The following is a 22,652-nucleotide window of genomic DNA, read 5'->3' as shown; positions in this document are numbered from 1 at the left end:
TGGTCACCCTCACATTGTCAACACCCCCCACCCCCCCCCCCCCCACACAGACGAACCGAACCCAGCCGCAGCCCAGACAACACTAAGCCCAGCTAGCCACTCACAGCCAGTGGCTAACAGCTTCAGACAGGCGTGGGAGCGCGGCTGTATCCAAGCAGGATCTGCCCCCAGAGCTGCCAGGTCAGGCAGGACAAACAGGGGCTCAGGCCAGGAAACGGGCCCTCTGCCTCGGGGCCCGCGGCCTCTCGCTAATCCCCCCTGTCCTCCTAAACCCACCCCGCTGCCCCAGCAGAGCCTCCCCATGCCCCTCTGCACCTCCACGCTCCCTTGTCACGGACACGGTGCATCCACGTTGGGGTTCGTACGCAGTGGGCGCCTTGCTTCCTTGGCACCCCGCGGTGCCGCATAAGGGGAACGGCCTCACCCAATGCCGTGCGTCGACCGGCGACGTTGGGGGTCCATAAATTGACAGAGTTAAAGGGGATTTTCACTGTTAGAATCTGAGCTCTGCTCCGCATCCTCGCTTGCGATAGCTCAAACGGGGAGCTGCATGCACATTGTTGTGTTTTAAATGGTGGAAAGAAAGCGTGTTTACAGACAGTCAGATGGTTCCCTGCTGATACTCCGCTGTCTGGGTTCACATTGATGATGATAAACCTTTAACATGGCATATTGCGGTTTGCTGTGGTTCCTATTGGCTAATTGCAGCCTTCATTGCACTTAAAATGTGCGACCACTCAGTCAGAATGTAGATTATTGTATGTGAGGAAATGCCAGAAACAGCCTCAATGCACTGGAATGAATACATCTTAACAATTGCTTGGTTTCTTTTTAATGATGTGCATGTGAAACATGGACAAAGTAATCGTTTGGTGCAATGAGGTGGCGTTCATCCCTCACAGAGGGCTTACATTGTGTTTTGCTGCAGTTTCATATCGAACATTTTAAATTTAGGCTTAAATTCTTGTGTTTAAGCTCCGAGATGCTGCCACACAGCAGATTTTGAAGCATGTCCAGTGTGTTTCTACCAGGCACAAACTCACGGTGATTAAACATGAACAACATAAACATAAATAAGATGTTTGGCAGATTTCGTCCTCGTCCCCTTTAACACATGCTTTCCTTTACAAATTGGTTGAAAGTGTGTCCCTGGAAGCATTGAATTAAAACCAAGAGACTAATCGCACAATGGGAGTTTCCCTAAATGCGTTAAATACAGGTGTATGTACAGTCACAATGGCAGACGTGTGCAATGCCCCCTTGACATATTCCACTGAAGTCTCTGGTGGTCTCTGATGGCCGTAGCTCCTCTTCCTCTTTTATTAGTGCTGCAACAAATAATCAACAGATACAACTTCACAAAGAATCACACACAACGTAACTTTAGATTTTGTGTTATATGATGACTTGTCACTTTCTGTTTAGCTGGTTCACTTTATCTTTTTTTATTTTTATTTTTATCTTTATTTCTTCTTACTTAGTAACCCATAGCATATATTTTATTATACTTTACATTTTTATCTTATTGCTGCACTACCTTGTCATTATTTTACTGTCTTCCCTCATGCACCAACCGCCAAGACAATTTCCATGTATGTCTAACATATAATGGCAATAAACGTTTCCTGATTCCTGATTATTGGACGTCAGTAATTCAGCATGAGAACAGAAAAGACAAGTCGACTAAGACAGAAACGTCCGACGGGTCGGGATGTCGACTTACAGCGGGGCGCCGTGTCCTTTTTGTGGATGAAATCCTGAGAAATTAAGAGGGACAGAGCTGCTGAGTAAACACTTGGTATCCATTCATTCGCAAAGTGGCTCCAGGGGACGGGCAGGAGGGGGGAGAAGGGAGAGTGGGGGAGGGGGGTGGGGTGCATGAGAAAAAGAGGGGGAATAAAAGAGTGAGAGACAGAGAGAAAGAGAGGGAGACAGTGAGAGAGCGAGAGAAGGGGAACACACGAGGGAGCGCAACCTTTTTCTTGCTCAAGCTCATCAAGTACGGGCCAGGGCTCCTGAAAACGGGGGGATTACCAGGGGACGGGCTCTGTGCCGGGCCTGGGCCGCACCGCACGCTACACTGCCCCGCTTAAAGAGCCGCACACGGTTCTCACACACACACACACACACACACACACGCACGCACGCAGCCAGCCAGGCTCGCTGTACGGTGGTCATGACATGTCTCGTTCTCAAACATTCACATGGACGCTTAAAACAAATACGCAAAGACAGATATACACACGCTGGCTTTTCATGAATTAACAGGTAAGTACTTCTTTTGGTGTCTGAAGTTACACACAGTTACACACAGTTCACTGGTCTGATACATTTTAGAGGAGCCTGCAGGACTCATTTAGTACACAAAATACCATTTCTCTGCACTTTTCTCAAGGATACAAACCTTTGACCCGTAATGGTGTGATTGAAGCTACGCTGCACGTTCTCCATGTTTCTGCCTGAATAAATACCTCTTTTCCCCCAAGACACATGTAGGAAATCCCTTCCCGCCTCGGGGATGCTGCAGAGTTCATCCACGAGAGCGAGCGCCAAGCCGAGGTCACCTACTGTGAAGATAAGCACCGTAATTAAACAATTAGCAAGTGAGCGGCGCGTGCGTGAGGTCAAGAATCAGGCTTTGGCCTCATTTCAATGGGGTTGCTTGGAGACCGTGCTACTCGTCATTGCAAAAACTGTTTTTTCCCTTTAAATATGAAGCTAAAGGGGACCAACTTTGACTGAGAAGGAGAGGAGGACACAACTTGCATGGCTCTGTCCAAAGTATTAAAACGTCCATACCACCTCTATATTTGCCACAGAACAGAGCCAGGCCTGCAGTTTCCCTGTTTCCGATCGTTATGCTACGCTAAGTTGAGCTAATCATCTCCTTTTCCCTGGTTATATTTCACACAGAGACTTGACTGGCATTAGTCTGCTCATCTTCCTCTCAACCGCCAGCAAACGTTCCAACACTTCAAAAGCATGTGTCGATTTGTTCCGTGAGAATGTGTTGCCTTCACAAGCTTCACCAGGACGTACCCAGTCTGAGACACGGGGCGTTTGGATTTGGATATTTTAAAGGGCCCGGGGACCGTGCACCGTGGTTAGCCAACAGAGGAAAGCTTAAGTGCTTACTAGTGGGAGCCCCTGGCCGACTGGTTGGGTCCTTCTTTAGCTCTAAGACCAGAGCAAACAGTAGAAACCATCCACCCATCTGCTCGGGATAGCTGCAATACTTTCCTAAATTCAACTCTTGTAATGCTGAATGAACCAGTAGGTTTCCCCAAGCAAAAGCACAATAATCACATGCAGAACATTGTCAGCTTGTGCAGACGTCAAACTCAACGTGCCAATAACTGCCATTTATCTTTAGTGTATCAGGCGCTGTGTATATGAGGCATTCCTGGAAGGCTATGTGTGCCAGACTGGCTGACTGGGCTGTGATGAGTCACAGCTTACCGCAAAGGGAAGGAGGGCTGGTGTGTGGGCTGCATGGATGGATTGTCTGTGTGTGTGTGTGTGTGTGTAATCATGTGTACGTAGATGTGTTCAGAAAGCGCTACTACTTTCCTTTTTTCCTTCATTCAGTATATGAACTTGAGCGGTGTCACCTCGCATCTCCATTGGCCTCAACAATGTGTTTTTTAGAGGCGAGGCAGAGTATCAGTGACGTCACGGCGACACAGACGAATCCTTCATTGGACATCAAGAGTTTCGGAGCGGAGGGAAGGCCAAGAGAGGTGGGCTCAGAGAAGAGACAAGGACTTTCATTCAGCCTTCTAGGGGTGCTGTCTTTCAGCGTGATCTTCTCACTCTTTCCCTTCAGCTCCTCGGCCCCGATCTAGACCTCAACGGCGGAGAGAAGAGGCGAACAGCCACGTCGTTAAAACATTCAGTGCATTTAATCACAGGTTTTACTAATTTAATCCAGAAGAGTCCACGCTGCACTTGTTTCCATCACCAGCGGCACCTCAGAGGCCGCTATTTGTTCTGGCATTGCCTGGTGGTGAGAGATGGCCCGACAGCATGCGGACGCACAGCCCCGGGCTTTATTACACTGAGAAAGAGAGAGAGAGAGAGAGAGAGAGAGAGCGGGGGGGGGGGGGGGGGGGGGGGGGGGGCAATGATAAGACCTGATAAGGACACACACACTCACATCACATGCTTGGAACACACACACACACACACATACAAATACAGGCATGTGTTTGTGAGGTATTTGTTTTAGTGCCAAGCCCAAATGTTCAACCTTCATCGTGAGAATTTATTAACGCCGAAAGGTCAGAATAAAACCAGCTGGATGTCGTCCAGCATGCACACTGTATTGAAATCCAGGTCAAACACATTGCCTACATTTTGAAGCCCTTTCTTAAAAGCCAGCAGCATTGTGCCCCCCCCCCCCCCCCCCCCCACCACTCCCCCACTGGGTTATCCATCCATGTGAGTTAGAGAGGAGGTCGCTGGTCAGTGTTTACCAGCCGGTCCCACACCCGCCCTCCGCACATTGTCCTTCCCTTTGTCCGAGACCAGCTCAGACAGGTGGGATCAGAACCCATTATGTTCTTTAAGACGTGTGCACACAACCAACAAGTAAACTCCAGGTTTAGAGAACTGGTTGGGCAGACAGCACTTAGCATGGAGACATACTCTTTAGTGGAGTCTGTACGGACTGAGGGTGTAACTTGAGAGGATTGTAGCCCCTTACACCCATCTAGTGGTTGCTAGAACAATTGTAGCTTTTTATTGGATTCTTTCGCCAGCATATATTTTTGACTGGTGCAAACATATGGTGATGGAAAGAAGAAGAAGCGAGGACCGGTGAGGCTAAAATCTTTACTAAATAACAGCCAATGCAGAACTGGTTGTAACCATATGACCATATAGTTAAGAGTTGTATTTAAAATGTAGAATGAGGGATAAGATCATCTCCCCAAAGTTAGAAGGAGATTCCAACATCAAACTAAATTCATCTTCATTTGATAATTTTTGATGGTTACCACTTTAGCTCTAATAGAAACATCAGTCTTCATGACCGGGAGAGATGGAGAGAGGGGAAGAAAGAGAGAACTAGTATGCGGTTTGAATTATTTAAACCACTATATAGGCTGATTTGGAATACATTTAGCAGCTAACCACATTAGGTTAATAAAACAAATGATTCAACATGCCAAGTGTTAGTTCTGTGCTAAATACGGTCATTGAAATGTCACACTCAATAATCAATCATATGATACTTGAGTATAAACAAATGTATTTTGATCCCCTTTTCACTTTTGTGAAATGAATATGAAAATGAAAAAAAAACGTGTTTTATACTTTGTCACAACAGTGCAGACGGCGTTTGGGAAAAGGGGGGAAAAGGTTGGGCTACAAAAGTATCATTTAGCAAGAGAGTATTCGTTTTGAAATAATGTGTTTGCTCATGTTTTTTGTGTGTTTAAGCGGAAACTTGTACTACAGTAGTACAGTTACTAAAACAGATGTGTTGCATACGTTTTTCAACGTTGCTTTCAATACGCCGCAAAATGAACAAAGAAGGGTGGAACGAATATATCGCCTCTTGTTTCTACCGGTCTGGTAAACCGGTGCACTGGCGGTTTGCTTCAAACCATTATGGCGTCTAGAAGAACATCAACAATGCCAAGTACTTTTAAAAGTACCGAAGCTAAGAGGTAGCGTTAGTCCTCGTATAACTACTTACTTTTCTTTTCACCGAGTGTCGTTTAATTTGCCAATTTGTGGCCAGTTTGAGAAGGAAGCAACGAACGTAACGTTAGAAACTAGCGTCAGTCAGGCCAACGAGTCATTTTGCGTTATACCGTTGTTGTTATGTTGTATAATTTGGCTAAAAACATCACCATTCACACTGCTGCACCAGACATACAACTAACCAGCAGGCTGGAAAAAGCAAATGCATGTAACGTCACCAGCTTTTATGTTCTTGTGATAAAAGCCGGTGTAAGCTAACTTGTTAGCAAAGCTTTCGGTTTAGCTCGTTCTCTAAACACAGCCGTATTTTATTTTGGTAATTTGTAGATTTTTTTTTTTTTATTAGACTCCTTTGTGCTTTGTTTTCAGCTCGAGTAGCGGGAGCAGTGCTGGTAAGCCCAACACCGGAACTGGCAAGAAAAGTGTTAAATGTAAGTGTTATATGTTAACTACGTCAATTCTAACGTTAATTATTAGTTTGAGTGCATAGCTGTCCCAGACATATAACCTTACTTTACCTTATGCCAACCCATTCCAGTACAGTCCTCTGACAGTGTCTTCCTTCAATCCTTCAGGATCCTTTACAGATACCATTTAAATCAGCGTGAATTATAATATCCGATGGATGAGACTTTGTCTCAGTAGAATAGTGTTGCCATTTAGTTGTGTATACTCAATATCTTTCTAAAAATATATTATGATCTGCTTTTTACTCATTCAACAATGAGAACAAACGGTCTTGTTAAAGTGCTAATTTTAACTAGCTTTTCTCAAGCACGATGGTATTCTTCAACTCCAGGGGTTTTTCCTTTTGTAGCTAATATCTGATCCATAAAATGAGATATTTACAGATATGTTAAAGTCGTTTAACTTTCAGAAATGTATGTTTTTAATTTATGTCTTTTCATCAACGTTTAGCAGGTGGAACTATCGTCAAATCTCGATACGGGCAGACATCGCTTTCAAAGGTGATACTATTTTATTTGTTCATACTCATTGTAACCTGCCAATACTCAGTTATGAGTGTAATTCTCACTGCACCCCTTTAAACATTTCCAGAGTAACTCACTGACCAACGAGTCTATTGCTGCTCCGCCGCGACCTTCCTCACCAAAACCGAGGGTGGGCACTCCACCACGACGCTCAATGGCCCACCAGGCTCCAGGAAAGTGTAAGTAGTGCAAAGACTGGTAACCGTCCACGTCCAAAACCGGCAGTGCATTCTTTACAAATGTTGTTTTCCTCTCAGCAGTGATGTCACGGGGAAATGAGCTTTCATTGCTTGGAAAAAGTATTATGCAGTCCACTTTTGCAGATGGACAGGACTTTCCACCAAGTTTTGATATTTCGGGCATTAAAGGTAAAGTGGTTTAAATTCTTAACATTCTAGAAATGATTTAAAATGTGTCATTTAACAGGGTTCTTTTCTCTTTAAGAAGAAACAATTGTTGAAAATACAGTTGAGCTCGAAAAGAATCCAGAGATTAATAAGAGGGACATTGAGATGCAAACGTTCCTACTGGCCTACATCACAGCTAAGGTCAGTGAGTTTTCATATATATATATACATGTATCATCATGGGTCTGAAATGCTGAAAACTGCTTTTAATGCATCTGTTTTGTCAAATCAGTCGATAATAAATAATCTTAATAGTTTTTTTTCTGGCTTGTTCTGTGGGGAATAAACAGTCAGAGCCCCATGATGTGACTGATCTGGCTCTATAACTTTGATGTAGATGGAGAGCAATACTACAAAGGCAAAAGCTGAGGCAGAGGCCAAGCTCATGCAGGTGATGGAGGAAGAAGAGGCGCTGCATAATGAGGTCCAGGAAAAGAAACGCCAGTACCTGCTCATGGAGCAGGACAGGCAATTGAATGAGCTGCTGGATTTACAGGTAATGTTTTTATTTTTACATATATTTAAAATGTCCATCTTTATGGTGGAGTGTCACAACACAAATTGAGACATTAATCATTGGAGACACTTTGCTAATCTTGAATACTCATTTGAGCTAAATTATAATGAGGTACGATCAAATAAGATGGTGAACAGTTGGCATAAATGTTTATTTCTGAATGTTGTAATGTAAAGAAAAGGTTGTGCGCGCTGTGTAACATGCTTTGAGTCCATCTTACTAATATTGAAATTTCCCATCAGATCGCCGCACTGACTCCCGTGGTGGAAACTGCCAAACAATTCACAAAGGATTACAAGTCTTTCGCCACAGCCGTTGACACCACACGACATGAGCTGCCTGTCCAGAATTTCTACATTGATGGGGACAGAAAGGAATTCCTAGGTTACTGATTTTACTTTGTTTCAAAATCTTTTTTTCCAAGTCAAAGGTGCGCAAAAACAACAGTTAACCATATCTGAGTTAGTTCAACACTCAAAAATTCAGCTAATCTGCTTGTATGTTTTGATAAGATTTTTCCTGGCAACATGAAATAACAACCTGAAAAACTAAATTCAAAATGTTTTCTTTTTTTGATTGGTGAGTTTTAATTGATGCACGGAACGATCTGATATTGCCCGACTCAGCAGTATTCCGTCTACTTCGAACCTAGGAGATCCCCACTTGCAAAACAAAAAAAAGAATCTTTAATTAAATAAAATGAAGTAATCACTTATTGGTCAGAGTGAAAACATTTGCAGGATTGCAGTGCGAGAACAAGATCAATTATAAAAAAACAAAAAAAGAGGATATTATTAAATGAATTGAAGCATTACATCCACTTGTATCATTTCAGATAAAGCCGAGACTTGCCTGAAGGAGAGCGAAATGCTGCTGTTGCAGTGCACGGATGGAGATCTTAAGGACGACAGTACTTCTCTGGCGTCCCTTAGGGACATGAAAACGACATCAAAGACCATAAGCCAGCAGCTTTCTGGGTGGGCACATATGCAGCCAATGTCTTTTGGATCTTGTGGATGCCGTTAATACATGATCTGTTATTTGCTATATTTATTTTGTATTTATATTGTTGAAAACGTAAGGCTGCCGCTTAGTCGACGTAGATTACTTTTGTGTATTATTCATTTGAAATGCTTCACCATAGTGCATGACTTAGGTTCAAGGAACTTAAGAGCATTTCTCTCATAGATGCAACACAAATTCAAATTATTGTGTCATTCTAATCCGCTGATGGAATCATTGTGTTACAGTGTTGGTAGTCTTGAGATGTAAATTTGTCGAGGACAAGCCTACAAACAAAATGGTTACTTACCTACAAAAATACATCCTGACAAGGTTGTGCTTGTACTAAAACGTAATTGTTTTTTGGTCTTCTTAGTGCATGTTCAGAGCTGCTGGAATTGTCATCGTTGGTCTCCCGACATACAGTCCATGTCCAGCAGGCCACCGAGGAAGAACAGCTTGGAGCTACAAGGACACACCAGCTCTTTTGTCCCAAACAATGAAAGATACCACACACTGTGAAATTCACGCTATATGCACTTTGGATACTCTTTAAACCAATAAATTAGTACAGGCATTTGTAACTTTTGTTGTATTGTGTTTTTTTTTTAATGAATCCTGTCCGAATTTTGTACAGATTTATTATATGTTGTCATGCTAAATAGTTACTCGTAATAAATAATAATTTACTTTTGAATACTTATTGATAAAAAGGGTAATAAAGACAAAAATTATGACTAAATGAATTGAAAAGTCTACATGTTTAACAGAAGCAATAACACGCTAGTGAACGGTATTCCAAATACATTTCTGAGAAACGTTACCGGGCACGGACACTTTTAAATCTATGTTAGATGTTTGCTTGATAACGGAAAGCTATCACACATTCATTTAGAGATTTGATTAAGATGCACTTTAAAGTTCAGTAATATGACTGTCTTTTATCGAGTTTGTGCCTATCGTGTCTTAAACGACAGTTTGCTCTATCAGGCAAAATGTTTTATAATTCAATTCAAAAGCTCTTCCTGCCTTCATCTTTAAACCACAGCCGTGTTTTTTTTACACCGCTTGGAGCCGTCGCTTCTTATCCCGGATGTGACGTCAGGTCAAAACAGCAATGAGACCTTTCTATTGGCTCATTGTGGAAAGTGACGAGCGGTCTTTTGTATGACCGATGAACCGCAGGAGAGCCCCTCGTCGCATGTGAGTAAATGTTTAGGAGGTTTTAAAATATCAAGCTTTTCACGACAAATTACACGAACAGAGAACTGCCTTAGCTAGCTCCCTAGCTAGCTTTAGAAATGAGCTTTGTAGTACAATCCCCCGTAGCGTATTACAGCTACTAGCTAGTAGCTTTAGCAGCTAAGTTACTACCAGGCGAGGAAGATAAACACTGATCTCAGTGAAGTCTACTAGTATAGCAGCAAATCTATTTCAGATAGTTATCTTACTTCAAGATTGGCAGAGAAAGAGGAACACTTAAACCCCAACTGTGAAGATTGGTGGGTTGTGCTACAGGCATAAAATGAGGTAGATTCAGTTTGTAAACTGTAAGATTAATGCGACTTTTAAGTATAATCTGTGTCACGCAAGTCTATGATTCAACATAAAAATGTCACTTTCGAGTTAGAGCTGAGTCTTTAAACACAGCTGTCTTTGTGTATGCTCACTGTTTCACATTCCCTATAGAGTACATTTTCAGCTAACAACCTACTCCTTTCCCCTCGAGCAGCTCCCTCTCTCAGAGGAGGGATGCACCACCACCTTCACCAGCAGGAGGAGGAGGAGAATGGAGACCTAGAACTGAAGAGCAGTGGCGAGGCCCAGCCAAATCACCGGTCATAGAGGGGGACGCCGATGAGAGACGCGAGCGGCGTGGGAAGGAAGCCGTCCCCAGGGGGACCTGTCAGACCATGTGCCCGGCCCGCGAGCTGCGGGAGCGCCAGCTGCAGAGCCGCCTCCACCGCTTCGAGGTGCTGGCGGGCTCGGAGGGAGACCGGCGGCCCAAGGCGGACCCCCTGCGCGTCGTCAAGGAGTATTCCAGACCCGCCGCTGGGAAAGACTTGACGCACCCCGCGGATCTCCGTCCCGCCGCCGTGTTGCTGAAAACCGTGTGTTACCTTGTTGACGACATCGTCGCCTCCCCTCACCTGCGTCCTTGGACCGAGGCAAGTCGTCTCCCCCCCATATCCCCCCAGCCACTGAGTTTTGACTGTTGTCGGTAAAGAAAACTCCCTTAACTATACATTGAATGGCCCAAAGCACGTATTTACCTCAGGGCTTTACAACCTGCAGCGTCCTTTTGTCAAAGGGTTTCAAAACGTTCAACCGGTACTGTGTAGAGAAAATATATATAATTTGTCACTAGCCCTTAAGAACTCGTCAATGTTTAAGGTGGCACAATAAATCCTTTTAAAACTCCTTTGTAACACGTACTCCCATCGATGTCACCCGTCTCCCAGGCCTACAGCTTCGCCTTCGACCGCCTGCGTGGCGTGAAACAGGACATGATCATCCAGAGGGTGTCCGGTTTGAGCTGCGTGGCCATTCTGGAGCGGACGGTGCGCTTCCTCATCTACGCCTCGTATCGCCTCTGCGGTGAGCCCGTGCGGCTGTACGACCCGCGCATCAACGACACACACCTGCAGGAGAACCTCAGCTGGCTGTTGGATTGCTACGCGACCGGAGCAGGGCCGCACGCCAACCAGGACGAGATGCAAGCTCTCGGTCTGCTGTACAACTTGGGTTTGTGTTTCATACAAGCCTTTCCTTTGGTGTGTTTGCATGTGTCTTCAAGCATGCACCACCATGAGATATGATGCAAAGGTTTTTTCTGTCGTGCACATTCAGAAGGTGTTGTCATTGGCAGCAAATGTTACCCTCTTTCACTGGTTAATGCATTTTTTTATCAGTAGTATCCTGCTCGTTTTATTATTTTTTTTCTCCTCGCCTCCCTCCAGGTTCAGCTCGTGCCACGCAGCACATCATGGAGCTCCCCGACCGGCTCCGCAGCTCTCCCGCCATCACCCTCGCTCTTTCCATCAACCGGGCTTTCCTGGAGCGGAACCCCGTGCGGTTGCTGCGGCTGGCCCGGCGGTTGAACTTCCTGCAGAGTTGCGCCGTGCACCGCCACCTGGTGACGTGCGGCCGGGATCTGCTGCTGATATACAGCCACGGGTTCAGCAGCCGAAACTGCCGCTTCCCCCTCGGCGGCGTGGCTCGGCTCCTGTCGCTGGACGGCGCCGCCGCGGCCCGACTCTGCGCGGCGTACGGAGTGGCGCTAAACCGGGACGACCAGCTGGTGTTCTCGAAGGCCGCGTTCACTGAGCCCGAACAGGGGAAGCTGCACTGCAAACTGTATCACGCCATAGTGGCAGAGAAACAAAGGGAACTCGGCGTTGGGGACCTCATTCACGGATTTGCTGGAGACAAATAAAGAGAGTAAAGGGATGCTTGATTGTTATGTATAGGAAATTGTCTCCTTGGCAGCTGTCCCGCGATCAGCGGTTTTAAAGCGTTGTGTGGACACTACAGCAGTGTTTTCATCGTTCTACTCTTGTTTGATTTGAGCCGTGCAGCTGCTTTCTAAGACACGCGTTCAACATTAGGTTCAGGGCTTTTGTTGATCATCTGAGAAAAGCTGAACTCTGGGGGAAAAAAAAAAAAAAAAAAAAGCTCCCTCTTGGTGCTGGCGGTTTTTCCATCTTGATCACACGCTTGGTGGCCTGACTTCCTTAAAAATGTGAAATACTTTTATCATGTTACTCTATATTGTTTCTGTTCAGTGTTATGTTAATGCCATATTGTTTTTGTTAAGTATTTCAGAAAACCTGTAAAAACAGCCGTGCAACATTGTTCATTCGTTCTCAAAGAAGTACCTCAGAAGCACTTAAATAAATGATTGTTACCTAAAGGAAAAACAATGCTTTGGACCCTTCATTTGAACATCAGGAGAGACTCGATCACCACTTGAGGGCAGCAGATCTCTGCAGAGGGGCCCAACACTCCAACAAGCATAAAGAAAGAGTTCACTCAAATGTTGGTAATCTTTCTTTAAGAGCTTAGTGTGTGTGTGTGTGTGTTCGTTCGTTCTCTTTCCTCGTTGTTTGGGGCAGGACTCGTAGCTGGTAGATCTCGTGAGTCGTCAGCTGAAGTGTGTGTGTGTGTGTGTGGGCCGTGCAGGTAATGTGTGTGTGTGTGTGCTCCTCCACACTGGCCTCAGTCATCATCCACACAAGTCGGAGGAGGCATCGAGGGGAATGAAGCGCGGCCCGCTGCCGATCGTCTTCTGACCGGCTGCTGCAGGAGCAGAAAGAAAAAATAGCGGGAAAGCATTGATTTTATTTTATTTTTTTGAATTTCAAACATTTCTTTCAGAAGTGACATATCTGCTCACCGAAGTGGGAGGACGCTTCCGATCTTTAATGCTGAACTATGAGGGAACGCGACCGGGGCGGGTGAGTGCACATGGGAGAGGACTGCGCGCCTTCTCCGGGCTCTGAAAGGAAGAAGAAGAAGAAAAAAAAGAAAAAGATTTGCTCGGATCTGGATTCTGCCAAGTGGGATGATTACAAAAACAAGTTGATCCTTGGTTCCGGACAACGCTCTGCGCACCCACCGCGCAAAGCAACCTCCATGGATAGATAGGCGAGGGAAGAGAGAGAGAGACAGAGAGAGAGAGAGAGGGAGGAGGGGGGGGGGGGGGGACTCCTCAATTTATTTTAACCTCTCATCGGAGGACCCCGAAGTCCAGCGAGTGTCGGTTCCCTGAGGTCAACATGCTGCGGTGGTCTTTGACAGCTTTGGGTCTTTCGTGGACTTTGTTCTTCTGCTCCGTGATCCGCGCTCACGCACAAGAAAGACCGTAAGTAGCCTCACGCATTCTGTCCATGGCAACAATTTAAATCAAATGGGAGGGGGGGTGTTAAACTGGACATTTAGTCTGGACATTTTTTGGCAGTTTTGGTTAAAATCTGAGCAGCAAACGTTGTGGATAATCACTCTGCTAATGTGAGATGTTCATATTGATCATATATTATGTGATTTGTGATAATAACATTGTAATATCGAACCACCCAGGAGCTACAGTTAATGGAAAAGTGACATGCTCTGTATGTTTTTATTGTGATTGCTAGAATAGATATGCAGCTTTTGGGGGAACCCTAAACCCACATAAACTATTCCCAAAACATTTAAATTCACACATTTGACAGTGGCCCATTTTTATTCAGTTTCTAAAGGACTTTTATCCCTTTGGATGTCATCAGTGAGGCTGCTGTCAGCTGCTCGGGAGCTTAAGTCTAACTTTGAGAGTTGTGTTATTAGCAAATAGTTGTAAACGAATGGGAGGGATTGAGTGCAACACTGACAAATGCAGGTGGGGTTTGCAAAGGAGAACTTAAAACATTGTCAAGTGAACAGCTCAGCTGAGGGTGACATTTGGGCAAAAAAGGCAAAGAGCATCACACCATGTGACTAGATTTAAAAAAAAAAAAACAGAACTGGCTCTTTTTAAAAATTTGCCTACAAAAGAGCGCACGTCCTTCCCAGGCACCGAGCAGGACACAAGCGGGACTAAAACAGTGAGAGGTTGAGAACGGCGAGCCATGTGACTGAAATAAGCCCGGCCTGCACCACCTGATCCGCGCTCATCCCCGAGCTGGTTAAACTCGCCGCAGATCAAACGCGTTGAGTCAATTTCCTCGAATTATCTTCCTTCTCCCCAAGCCTCGTTTTTTTTTTTTTTTTTTTCTCCAGGGGGATTTTCTCATGACTCCCTCTCAGGGACTGCAGTGGCCTGGGGCTGCGGTGCAGCTGTAATGCCAACCACCTGATCCTTCTCTCAGGCATGCGATTGGTTTTGCTGGCCCCAAAGCTCTGCTCATTCCTAATTTGTGTGATCTTCGGTAGAGCTTTCAGCGGCTGAGTCGGGCCTGCTTGCCCTAAGGAAGTGAGAGTTGGAACGACTCGGTCAGGGAGGTATTTTTGGCCCGATGTTGTGTCAGGTACGCAGTCGGGCCGCGTTAGGGTGGCATGATTTATTTAGGACAAGGTGTTCTTTTCTCACGAGTACTTTTTGGATGCACGTGATCTCGTTTCGTCAAGAATACTCCTCATGCCCTTAAGATAACCCCTAGTCAACACTAGTGATGTAGTTTACAGCAGCTCCCTGAAGCTGAAAAAAAGCACTTTTTAAATATTACTATTGTGTCTTTGCTAAGATCTAGTCTCCCAGCGCCAGATGACCTAGTCCTTTCATCCAAATTTGTATTTCTACCCCTGTTGATAAGCATCAAAGAGTGACCTTTGCTCTCTGTGACCTCAGTGACAGGCTCTTCCGCTCAATTAAGTGTCAGAGTGACTTTGTGGAATCTCGGTCGTTATTTTTCAAAACAGCCGCCAAGGTTCTGTCAGAGGTGACCGGACCACCCAGACGGAGAGGCAGGCCGGGGGCAGCTCATTGGCCGACAGGTACCGTGAGGCCCGGTAGCCGTTGCAATTAATCCCGGCCCCGGGGGCGAAAGCGAGACGAGAAAAAAAAAAATTGAATCTGTTCCTCATTTACCTCCCGATCACCTCACAAAATAACACACGGATAGATTCACTCAAACTAAGGAGTGGTACGAGGGTCCAGTGATCCCCTTTGTTCTGTCTCCCTCCCTCCTCTCGTTTTTTTTTGTTCACTTGTCCTCCATCATCCCCTCGCTCTTCTTCCTCCTGCTCTTCTCCCCAGGGGCTACCTGGTCGCCGCCCCCTCGGTGTTCCGGGCGGGCGTGGAGGAGAGCGTGAGCGTGACCATCTTCAACGCCAGGGCGGAGACGCGCGTCCAGGCGCAGCTGACGGTGAAGGGACAGGCGGTCGCCCACGGCCACGTCTCGGCGCTCGGTGAGAACAGAGCCCGCGGGTTTTCCGGAGATCAGATGGTGATGATGCGCGCGTGCGGCCCCCGATTGACCTTTGCCCTCCCCCTGTGTGCTCCTGACCCAGCTACGTCCCCTCCCCCCCCCCACCTTTGATTGGAGACATCAGCTCAGCCTATCCCACCAGCCACTCTGTGTACACGGCGTGTAATTTGTTTGACAGGCCCCACTGATTGATGGCGCTCGCTCTTCCTCGCAGTGGCAGTGAGACGGGCTGCAGCTGGATTTTCCAGCACTCGCGGCTACCGGATATCAGTTATACAGATGTTTAGACGCATTTCAGAGAGAGAGAGCTGAAACACAAGCACATGAAAAGTAAAATGTTTTTTTTTTAAATGCCCCGTTGTCTCTGTTCCAGATAAAGGCACCATCAAGCTGAAGGTGAGTCTCGCTGTTTTTCAATTCCCCCCCCCCCCCCCCCCCCCCCCCGGGCCGAGTCCCCCCGCAGCGACGTGCACCGTCACAGCTGCACAGTAGTGGGAGTCCTCTCGTCCTTTGTGTGCACATTCCTCGGGGGCAACATGCGAATCGACACCCAACGTTATTTGTAATCCAACATCTGTCTTTGCTCATTCGTTGGGAATAAGGTAATATAATATATATATATATATAATACGCGCCAGCTGCACGTACGGTCCGCCGCCCCCGAAGGCTGGAATAGATAAATCTAGTATACACAACTCGATTCTTCCCCCCTCCCTGTAACCTCCGCCCTTCATTCTCCTGAATTCTGGTGTTTAAGTATATAGTGACTTTTGATCGATAGAAAGGTATCAAGAATCAAGGTGATTTTTTCGCCCGGCAGCTTAAAGTAAAAAATGTCAACCCTTCCCCTACTGACCTCATTTACTCTTGGGTAAATCCGGCCCTCATCCTCTGTGTGTGTGTGTGCGTGTGTGTCTGTGTGTGTTTGCCAACCAGGTTCCTTCTGGGCTGAGAGGCCAGGCCCAACTGAAGGTGTGGGGGAACCGTCACCTCACCGAGGGGGGCTACATCTTCCACAACCACACCACCGTCACAGTGGAGAGCAAGGGCACGGCCGTGTTCATCCAGACGGACAAGCCCGTCTACAAACCCAAACACAAAGGTTCCCCTCATAGCGCTGATCACCGCAGAGACACGCAGGGCATTCGAGGCTCTTTAGGGGTTCCGTCATTGAATCGACGCGAATATCAGCCGTGTTTCTTCTAGCTGAAGTGAACAAAGACGGTGATCTGGATACAACATTTGGATCCATCGCTTTAATTCAAATGGTCGATTCTATCAACGAGATTTCACCGCTTGGTCCGCGACGGTCCACAGATTCATTGAACCGAACACAACTTCTAGTAAATGTTCACCATGCGCGTGAAAAGAGTGCTAACTTGCTGCATTTTACAATGTTGTTTTTGTCTTTCTGCCTTCAGTGTTCATCAACGTGTTCACAGTCGGCCCGGATCTGAGGCCAGTAAATGACAAGGTAAGTCAAAATAGAGGAAATCAAGTTGAACCTACAAAGATGGCCTTTCTTTGACACCAGGTCAATAAATCACAATGGAGGGGGTCAGATCAGTAGTAAATACAACTTACTGTCCAGATCCTTGTTTACATTATACAATCATTACACTTTTGACCACATCACCTCGGCAAGGTGATTGTGTTATTTTAGCACAGGCGTACTTTCCTTCTCTCTGATTGGAGGAGTCACCGCGAGTCTGCCGAGAGTACAGTCGCCTATTTACAGGAGCCAAATATAGCGATCTAAGGCGCGGCCAGACTGTTTATTGATGTCCGCTGCTGGTACGGGGGGGGCAAAACTCACTTTCATAGATGGATGAATGCCGGACGAGGAGAAGCACCGAGGATCCTCCCTCGGTGCTTCACAGCTGCTGCGTTATTCGTAATGTCTCGTTCTTCTCCGTCTTCTCTCCCATTTCCCTGCAGATTGAGGCGTATGTTTTGGTGAGTGCAGCCCGGCGGGACCACCCAGCCGGGACGGTGGCAATTTGAATTCTCAGCCCGGTCGGAGATTACAGAGCAGGAGTCCGGGGCAGCTCACCTAGATAACAGGGTGCTCTTTGGAACTGTACAGGGATAAACAACATGAAAGGAATCGCTCGTCTCTTGGTTTTTCTTCTCTATCAGTTCCCCTACAACCCCCCCCCCTCCCCGCCCCTCACCACACACACACACACAGCGCGTCTCCCTGTCTCACACTTACAGGCCATAGTCATTTATTGTCTGTCATCTCAGTTTTTTTCTGTAGAGCAGCTAGCAAGCTGTTCCTTCATGAGAATCCAATGCATTACTTACAGCCAGCGCTTGGATTCTTTTTGGACTGTTTTGACAGTGGTAGGAGACAGTAGGCAGGTCTCTGGGTCTGGTTCAGTTCGAGGTCTGTAAGACCCTGACCTCAACATTTAGGATATATTTGACATAAATATATAATATGACGTAAACAGTTCGATGTGAAAAAGAGTCATCGGAACACTTGTGATTTGACAGGATCCCAGAGGATCCCGGATGGTCCAGTGGAAAAGTCTAACATCCATCTGCTGTGGTGAGCCACGTCTTCCATAATGTCTTTGCACTTTCATTATGCGTTTCATTTACGTATAGAAACATAAGAAAAAGGGCGATGAAAGTAACTTATAAGGCGTGTGTAGGGATATGGACGTGGTGTTCACTACATTCTTCTTTCCCACAGGCGTCGTCAACATGAGCTTCCCTCTGTCTGACCAGCCGGTGTTTGGAGAGTGGTTTATCTTTGTGGAGGAGCAGGGCCACACCTATAACAAGTCCTTTCAAGTGCAGAAATATGGTGAGACCCTGCAAGCACAAGAGAGTTGTGCACAATAGTTTATAGTTCTGTGGAGAATAAATTGTCCTGTTGTTGTCGTCTTTGAGGATTAAACTGAGTAAAAGGTCCATTGAGTGTTTCAGCAATAAAGAGCCTTTAGAACATGAACAACACGCGATAAAGAGAGTACGAAACATTATTCGACCACAATGAGAACCGTTTGAAGTACCGTCATGTTTCCTCTCTCACAGTGATGCCCAAGTTTGAGTTGGTGATTGATCCGCCGCGCTACATTCGCGATCTGAGCTCCTGCGAGCAAGCTTCTGTCAGGGCCAAGTAAGTCCCGTAAATGAGAATATCTCAAAGAAAAGCCAACGTTTCTCCGCTTTAGTACATTCGTCACGCTTCTTGATTGTTTTTTGGATTCGCTGACCTTGGCCGCCTCGTAGATGTGATGAGTTCTGACGTGTCAACGTTGCGCAGGTACACCTTTGGGAAGCCGGTGACAGGGAAGTTGACGGTGAATATGACGGTGAATGGAGTGGGCTACTACCGCCATGAGATGGGCCATCCTGTGATTAAAACCATGGAGGTCAGTGTATTTTCTCCCTGGTCCACAGGTATCTTTTTAAGAATGAGACAGCAGGTTGAAAGCTGGTATTGAAACAAAATTGTTTAATTTGGTGGCTGAATTTAGCCGATATTGTTATCATACACACATTGGACAGTGAAAGTGTTTTCATGTACCATTCGACCTTTCCACTCAACGCCCCGACCTCTCTCCGCTCAGATCGAAGGCTCCGCAAACTTCAGCCTGTGTGTGAAAGACATGATGCCCTTGGATGTGGCCGATCACTTCAGGGGCACCGTGAGCATTTGGGCGTCGGTGAGCAGCATAGACGGCAGCAGGCAAGCCACCTTCGACGATTCAACCCCCGTCCACAAGCAGCTCATCGACATCAAGTACTCAAAGGACACGCGCAAACAGTTCAAGCCTGGTCTGCCTTACAAAGGCAAGGTGAGTGGGTCCAACAAGGCTGCCAGCCGGCTTTAACTCATGTCTGTCGGCTTTGAACTGCACTTTTATGTTTCTCTCTGCAGATTGAGGTGACCTACCCCGACGGGAGCCCAGCTGAAGGGGTGAGGGTGCGCGTCAAGGCAGAGCTGACCCCCAAGGACAACGTCTACACCAGCGAGCTGGTCGCCAAGAACGGCCAGGCCACCTTCGAGATCCCCTCCATCCCCACGGCGGCCCAGTACGTCTGGCTGGAGGTCAGTGGCGGTAGGCTCAGGTCAAGCAAAGCGGGCGGAAGGAGAAGGTCATTTCCGAGCAGAACTGTTTGTGTCTCGTTTGGCGTAGACCAAGGTGGTGTCCATTGACGGCAAGGCAGTAGGAGACCAGTACCTGCCCAGCTACCTGTCGATCAGTAGCTGGTACTCTCCCAGCAGGTGTCACATCCAGATTCAGAGCCCCAGTGCTCCACTCAAGGTCCGTTGCTTTTTTTCCCCCTTGTATTGCCTGCGATTGTGATCTTCACGGTCGACGTGGTCGCTCTGCTTTAGGAGACAATCAACAAAACGCCACACGACCCTCAGTGTCATTCGGTAAAAGCCGCCTCCCTCTGCGCGCGTAGGTCGGCCAGGACGCAGAAGTTGCGCTCAAGTCCACCTGTCCATGTAACTTCACGTTGCACTACGAGGTGGCATCGAGGGGCAACATCGTCCTATCGGGCCAACAGCCGGCCAACCTGACAGCCTCGCACCGGGGGAAACGGGCCACGGTCACCTTTGACAAGAACATTCACGCCACCCAGCCGCCTCCTTCTGCTTCTGGTGAGTTTTATACCCCGGATTTTTGATAGATTTATGTACAGGAAAAACATTTTTTTAAACCCTTGAGCCGCATGTGCTTAGAGTTAAATTCTCTCAGCCTTAAAAGCCTTAAGAGGTTTTCTTGGTGGTTTCATTGTAACAGCAGCAACCTTAATGTTAGCATCACAAAGGTCTGTTTCCTGTGATTCTGCTGTCGGTTCCTCTGGATTGAGTATGCGATGGGATGCCCCGTCCTTCTCGATCAAAGAAGTCTTTAACATCAGAATGACTTTATGAAGACTGTGTCCCCCTCCCGCCCTTTGCTGTCACAATGCCAGATGTTGCCGGCTCCTCCTCCTCCTCCTCCTCCTCCCAGGCCGAGATGGACAGCTGCGTGTCGTATCTGCATTTCACCGTTAGCCACAGCATGGCACCCCTCAGCCGCCTGCTGGTCTACTACGTGAGGGAAAACGGCGAGGGCGTAACGGACAGCCTGCAGATCCCCATCCGAGCCGATTTTGAGAACCAGGTTTGCATTGAAACGTGTGGCTTGAGAGCCCATAATTCATCCATCACCCTTTATATATGATATTGTTTTGTGTTTATTCCCCGATGTAGTAAATTGGGACTACAGTCTAAATGCCATGGTTCAAACCTGTCGTACAAGGACAACAAAAAAAACTAATATTAACAGAGTTACTTGCCCAATCGTAGATGTTGGATATGTCTCAGGTAATATAAAAAAAGGCTCTATTAATAATGAATAAAATCCTGGAATAGTCAGTATACATATTTGGAAGCAGTTTCACGTCTAAACAAACAGCTGCGTTGGCCTCGGAGAGCTCCCCAGTCCCTGCCTGCATTAGGTGGAGTTAACTCCCTGAAGTATTTACAGCTCCCTGGTATGCCATTACAACACAACGTGTGTGTGTGTGTGTGTCGGAGGAGGAGGAGGAGGGGGGTTTGCCAGGGCATGATGAGACAGAGGCCACGCAGGCCGCAGGCAGGTGAGCGGGGTCGTGACAGCGGAGGATGACAGGTTGCAGATTGGTGAAAGGAGGGCAGCGGAACCGATTAACGGGGCTAATTTGCGGCTGCTGAAAAATAACAGTTTTTTTGACGTGTGAAAGTTTACGGCCGTCGTCCCTCCCCTCCTTCAAAGCCTGTAGTTTTCCACCCTCGGCCCCTCGTGTTTCCGACCACATCTTCCATTTCAACACCATAGGATTTATGTTCATTGGCTGGTCAAGAACCATCGGGCAACACTGCCGTCTAGTGCTGGATCGTTTGGTCGATTCATTAATGGGAGGTTCGCAGGTTTGTGCTTTTCAAATGTGAGCATTTGTGTCCGATTTTCCAACCCAGTTTGGACTCAATGATTAATTAATCATTAAATTAAAAAAACGGATCAGCAGGTTTAATTAACAGTTCTTTGCGTCCCCACTGCTTGGTTGAGGTTCAATGCACAATGTTGTAGTTTAAACACCCGCTTGTATAAATGTTTGCTGGTCCGTGGTCATGTCATAGTGTAAGTGTGTTGGTGGGTTCCCAGGTGTCCGTCTCGCTGTCGGCCAATGAGTCGATGCCAGGAGACCCGGTGACCCTGCACGTCCGCGCAGAGAGAGGCTCCTGCGTCTGTGTGGCCACTGTGGACAAGAGCCTTTATCTGTTAAAGCCCGACTTCCAGCTCAGCCCGGACAAGGTCGGTCCCGAGTTTTACAAACGACGCCTCCCTTACGCCCTTAAGCGGCGTGTGACTGGATCCCCTGCGAGGTTTGTCACATGAGTTTGTGTGTTTCCTCCGGGCAGGTGTTCAAAGAGCTGGCCGAGTTTGACGTCTCGGATGCCTTCGGCATCCCCAAAGAAGACGGACACTTCTGGTGGCACGGGCTGTCCTCGAAGAGACGCCGTCGCTCCTCCGTGTTCCCCTGGCACTGGGACATCACCAAGGACGCGCGCTTCGCTTTCTCCGTGAGAACGCACACTTCGTCAAAAAGAACGCACGGTGATGGTACAGGTTTAAAGAAAATAAAAGAAGAAAAAATTGTGTTTTTGTGGGTGTTTTAACACAGGAAACAGGGCTGGTTGTGATGACAGACGTGGTGAGTCTGAACCACCGGCAGAGCGGAGGCATGTACACAGACGAGGCCGTTCCCGCCTTCCAGCCGCACACCTCCACCCTGGTGACCGCCGTGCACTCTCGACCCCCGCCCAGGTAAATGACCTGCTGAGAAGTCCAAGGCCTTCTGCGTGGCTCCCAAGAAGATCACTTATATTTTTGGCTGAAAGGCCTCGTGGTTAATTAATGGATTAAATCCGTGACCTTTGCGTTCCTCTGTTGGGACAGCCCCTTCGACGTAGGCCCCTTTCTTTTGTGTATTCCACTCCCTAATGACAAATGGAAGGAAACGAGTTTAGCGATGAAAATGTGCCGTGATCTCTGACTGGACCACACGCGGCTTCTGAGGCGTGTAATTTTTCTGAAAACAGTTGATCTGAAAGCAAACCCCACGA

General features: G+C 47.0%; 3 protein-coding genes across 7 annotated transcripts in view; all 3 read left to right on the top strand.

Annotated features, from left to right (window-relative positions):
• Positions 1-5,559: 5,559 nt before the first annotated feature.
• On the top strand, positions 5,560-9,307 carry haus8 (HAUS augmin like complex subunit 8). Of its 3 annotated transcripts, none has more exons than XM_037469561.2 (10): positions 5,560-5,672; positions 6,079-6,140; positions 6,628-6,677; positions 6,769-6,880; positions 6,959-7,069; positions 7,149-7,249; positions 7,446-7,604; positions 7,868-8,009; positions 8,461-8,602; positions 9,004-9,307. In XM_037469561.2, exons 1-10 carry the CDS (start codon positions 5,614-5,616, stop codon positions 9,128-9,130), a joined length of 1,065 nt encoding a protein of 354 aa, XP_037325458.1. In that variant the 5' UTR covers positions 5,560-5,613; the 3' UTR covers positions 9,131-9,307. The 3 variants fall into 3 exon arrangements, with proteins under 3 accessions (XP_037325458.1, XP_037325456.1, XP_037325457.1); XM_037469559.2 differs by having other exon boundaries at positions 7,146-7,249; XM_037469560.2 differs by having other exon boundaries at positions 6,962-7,069; positions 7,146-7,249; positions 9,004-9,306.
• Positions 9,308-9,698: 391 nt separating this feature from the next.
• sac3d1 (SAC3 domain containing 1) lies at positions 9,699-12,554 on the top strand. Of its 2 annotated transcripts, none has more exons than XM_037470753.2 (4): positions 9,699-9,830; positions 10,360-10,795; positions 11,090-11,372; positions 11,588-12,554. In XM_037470753.2, the coding sequence occupies exons 1-4, from the start codon at positions 9,802-9,804 to the stop codon at positions 12,061-12,063; spliced, it is 1,224 nt and encodes a 407-aa protein (XP_037326650.2). In that variant the 5' UTR covers positions 9,699-9,801; the 3' UTR covers positions 12,064-12,554. The 2 variants fall into 2 exon arrangements, with proteins under 2 accessions (XP_037326650.2, XP_037326652.2); XM_037470755.2 differs by lacking the exon at positions 9,699-9,830 and adding an exon at positions 9,839-10,157.
• Positions 12,555-12,750: 196 nt separating this feature from the next.
• cpamd8 (C3 and PZP like alpha-2-macroglobulin domain containing 8) overlaps positions 12,751-22,652 on the top strand; it is a 32,020-nt gene continuing 22,118 nt past the window's right edge. The window contains exons 1-18 of one of the 2 annotated variants that reach the window (XM_062563558.1): positions 12,751-13,491; positions 15,361-15,512; positions 15,906-15,928; positions 16,469-16,634; positions 16,954-17,006; positions 17,471-17,488; positions 18,032-18,086; positions 18,234-18,347; positions 18,578-18,662; positions 18,810-18,918; positions 19,117-19,344; positions 19,428-19,598; positions 19,687-19,815; positions 19,961-20,159; positions 20,477-20,667; positions 21,691-21,840; positions 21,948-22,109; positions 22,211-22,353. In XM_062563558.1, coding sequence (XP_062419542.1) covers positions 13,406-13,491; positions 15,361-15,512; positions 15,906-15,928; positions 16,469-16,634; positions 16,954-17,006; positions 17,471-17,488; positions 18,032-18,086; positions 18,234-18,347; positions 18,578-18,662; positions 18,810-18,918; positions 19,117-19,344; positions 19,428-19,598; positions 19,687-19,815; positions 19,961-20,159; positions 20,477-20,667; positions 21,691-21,840; positions 21,948-22,109; positions 22,211-22,353 — 2,234 coding nt within the window. In that variant the 5' untranslated portion in view covers positions 12,751-13,405. The remainder of the gene's footprint in view (positions 13,492-15,360; positions 15,513-15,905; positions 15,929-16,468; positions 16,635-16,953; positions 17,007-17,470; positions 17,489-18,031; positions 18,087-18,233; positions 18,348-18,577; positions 18,663-18,809; positions 18,919-19,116; positions 19,345-19,427; positions 19,599-19,686; positions 19,816-19,960; positions 20,160-20,476; positions 20,668-21,690; positions 21,841-21,947; positions 22,110-22,210; positions 22,354-22,652) is intronic. The other variant, XM_037470204.2, reaches the window with a different exon arrangement.

The sequence above is a fragment of the Pungitius pungitius genome, chromosome 7 (assembly GCF_949316345.1).
Source record: "Pungitius pungitius chromosome 7, fPunPun2.1, whole genome shotgun sequence".
Lineage (NCBI taxonomy): Eukaryota > Metazoa > Chordata > Actinopteri > Perciformes > Gasterosteidae > Pungitius > Pungitius pungitius.
Note: the sequence above shows the minus strand (reverse complement) of the source record. Positions and strands in the feature narration are given on the sequence as shown.